The sequence below is a fragment of the Limulus polyphemus genome, unplaced genomic scaffold (genome assembly GCF_000517525.1).
Source record: "Limulus polyphemus unplaced genomic scaffold, Limulus_polyphemus-2.1.2 Scaffold8319, whole genome shotgun sequence".
NCBI classification, from domain to species: Eukaryota; Metazoa; Arthropoda; class Merostomata; order Xiphosura; family Limulidae; genus Limulus; species Limulus polyphemus.
Window position 1 is genome coordinate 1,598 of NW_013673929.1, and position 3,093 is coordinate 4,690.

Genomic DNA, 3,093 nt, shown 5'->3' on the forward strand with positions numbered 1-3,093 from the left:
GTTTTTGTTGTTAAAAAGCAGTATTATTTTAACAATGAGTTTTTAAACTGTTAAAGGATCTTACTCGTGTGTTTTTGTTGTTAAAAAGCAGTATTATTTTAACAATGAGTTTTTAAACTGTTAAAGGATCTTACTCGTGTGTTTTTGTTGTTAAAAAGCAGTATTAATTTAACAATGAGTTTTTAAACTGTTAAAGGATCTTACTCGTGTGTTTTTGTTGTTAAAAAGCAGTATTAATTTAACAATGAGTTTTTAAACTGTTAAAGGATCTTACTCGTGTGTTTTTGTTGTTAAAAAGACGTATTATTATAACAATGCGTTTTTAAACTGTTAAATGATCTTACTCGTGTGTTGTTTGTTGTTAAAAAGAAGTATTATTTTGATAGTGCGTTTTTAAACTGTTAAGAACTCCTAATAATGTGTCTTATGATAAAAGACCAACTTAAGTTTTCATTTCTGTTGAGACGTCGGTGGAGGCGTGGCAAGATAGACAATATTGTAATAGGTTAATTGGGTGGGAACCTAGTGTTGAGAAAATTTGGGACTCCCCGTGTTAGAGAATCAATAATAAAAACACAAACTTTCTGTTATATGATATGGAATACTACTTTGAATTTGTAATCGTCCCCCGTGGGACAGTATTAAGTCTTCCGATTTACAACGCTAAAGTCAGGGGTTCGATTCCTCTCGGCGAACACAGCAGATAGTCCATTGTGGCTTTGCTTGAACAAAACACACAAATTTGTAGTCTCGTTGAGCCATCTATTGGACTTTTCATACTTTACTTATTATTATTTTTTTTTTACTTCCCAGCTAATGTGATTTTATTAACTATCAATATCTTAGATTTGATGGCGTTCAGACATTTAAGCCACAAATATGATCACGTATAAATGGGCAAACGCAAGTGAGACAAAGAAAGAAAGTGTAAAGCAAAGGAAGGAGTATTTTATTTTTTTCTTTACTACATGTATTCGAAGATCAAATCACTTTTTACTGCCTTTTGTGTACTTTAAATATCAATTACACGAATAACTTGACGTATATTTAAATAATGAAAATTTGACCTTTTGTTTTCTACATGTTATAATTTTCGTTATACAATCGGCGTTTGAGAAAACCCTCGAAACCAGCGTTGTCGATCTCATCAAGATTTCGTTTACGATGGCCAGCTAGACTGTGGCGACGCTTCAGAAAACTTCTAAATCCAGCGTTGTCGATCTCGTCCATGTTGCGTTTGGCAAATCCATTGAATCCAACGTTGTCTATTTCGTCAAAATTTCTCTTGCTCGTACCCAGGGCTGCTCCACCCAGGGAATCAAACCTTTTGGAATAACCCAATGACGATCCACTTAAGGAGTCAAAACTTCTCTTCGAATTCGATGTTTTAGCAAGAGAATTCTCTCTCGTAGTAGAAACCAAAGCTTTCATGATGTCATTTCCTTTGAGACTGTCGAAGAGCCGTAGAAATCTTCCTTCACTTATTTCGTCTAAAACTCGCAAGATGTCACTACTTTCAAAGATATCCAGCACATGATTCTTCATCAAAAAACGCAAGACATCTCCACCTGTCAGAGTATGTAGTTTGTAGAAAGTTTGGTACATAGGCTGATGATCCACCTGTAAGGAAAATTTGACAATTTCTATCATTCATTTTTATTTAGCGAATGAATGTTTACTTTTGTTGTCGTCAAGTAAAAATATAAAATGTGATAAAACGACAGATATCTTTAGATCATAATACAGACCTGTTTACTGTACTTCATTTGCTGGAAGCACTTGGGTTACGGTTATCGACTTTATTGTACCGTGATTCATCTAGAGCCTATTTGGTTTCTAAGAATCTTACCATATTTTGATTAAATGTTATTAGTTTCAATTCACAACAACAACAAAAAAATTCTATCAATAATTTGTTAACTATTTCATTATATACAATTAAATTTCACTTAAATCTCCTAAAACATGATATTACGATCATTATACGTCTTATTTTCAACATTACTAATCAATCTTTCAAACTATACCAGGCCCGCCATAGCCAGGTGGTTAGGGTACTTGAGTCGCAATCTGAAAGTCGCGGGTTCGAATCTCCATTCTACCAAAAATGTCGCGGGAGCGTTATAATACGACAGTCAATCCCACTATTCGTTGGTAAGAGAGTACCCCAAGAGTTGGCGGTGTGAGGTGATGATTAGCTGTCTTCCCTCTACTCTTTCACTGCTAAATTAGGGACGGCTAGCGCAGGTAGCCCTCGTGTAGCCTTAAAAAAAAAAAAAACCTAACCCAAGTTCTTTTAGAAGATGAAGTACAATAAACAAGAAAACCTAACCCATGTGCTTTCAGGAGATGAAGTACAATAAACCGGATAACCTAACCCAAGTGCTTTTAGAAGATGAAGTACAATAAACTCGATAACCCTAACCCAAGTGCTTCCAGCAAATGAAATACAGTAAACAGGAAAACCTAACCCAAGTTCGTTTGGAAGATGAAGTACAATAAACAAGAAAACCTAACCCATGTGCTTTCAGGAGATGAAGTACAATAAACCGGATAACCTAACCCAAGTGCTTTTAGAAGATGAAGTACAATAAACTAGATAACCCTAACCCGTGTGTTTCCAGCAGATGAAGTACAATAAACTGGATAACCCTAACCAGTGTGCTTCCAGCAGATGAAGTACAATAAACTGGATAACGCTAACCCATGTGCTTTCAGGAGATGAAGTACAATAAACTAGATAACCTTAACACATGTGCTTCCAGCAGATGAAGTACAATAAACCGGATAACCTAACCCATGTGCTTCCAGCAGATGAAGTACAATAAACTGGATAACCCTAACACATGTGCTTCCAGCAGATGAAGTACAATAAACTGGATAACCCTAACCCAAGTTCGTTTGGAAGATGAAGTACAATAAACTGGATAACCTTAACACATGTGCTTCCAGCAGATGAAGTACAATAAACTGGATAACCCTAACCCGTGTGTTTCCAGCAGATGAAGTACAATAAACTGGATAACCCTAACCAGTGTGCTTCCAGCAGATGAAGTACAATAAACTGGATAACGCTAACCCATGTGCGTCGAC

At 35.9% G+C, this 3,093-nt stretch overlaps 1 protein-coding gene across 1 annotated transcript in view; it reads right to left on the bottom strand.

The window, feature by feature from the left end:
- Nucleotides 1-926: 926 nt before the first annotated feature.
- LOC106475266 (orcokinin peptides type B-like) overlaps nt 927-3,093 on the bottom strand; it is a 28,780-nt gene continuing 26,613 nt past the window's right edge. The window contains exon 2 of the mRNA XM_013935964.2: nt 927-1,620. Within this exon, the coding sequence (XP_013791418.2) occupies nt 1,078-1,620 (543 nt within the window). The 3' untranslated portion in view covers nt 927-1,077. The remainder of the gene's footprint in view (nt 1,621-3,093) is intronic.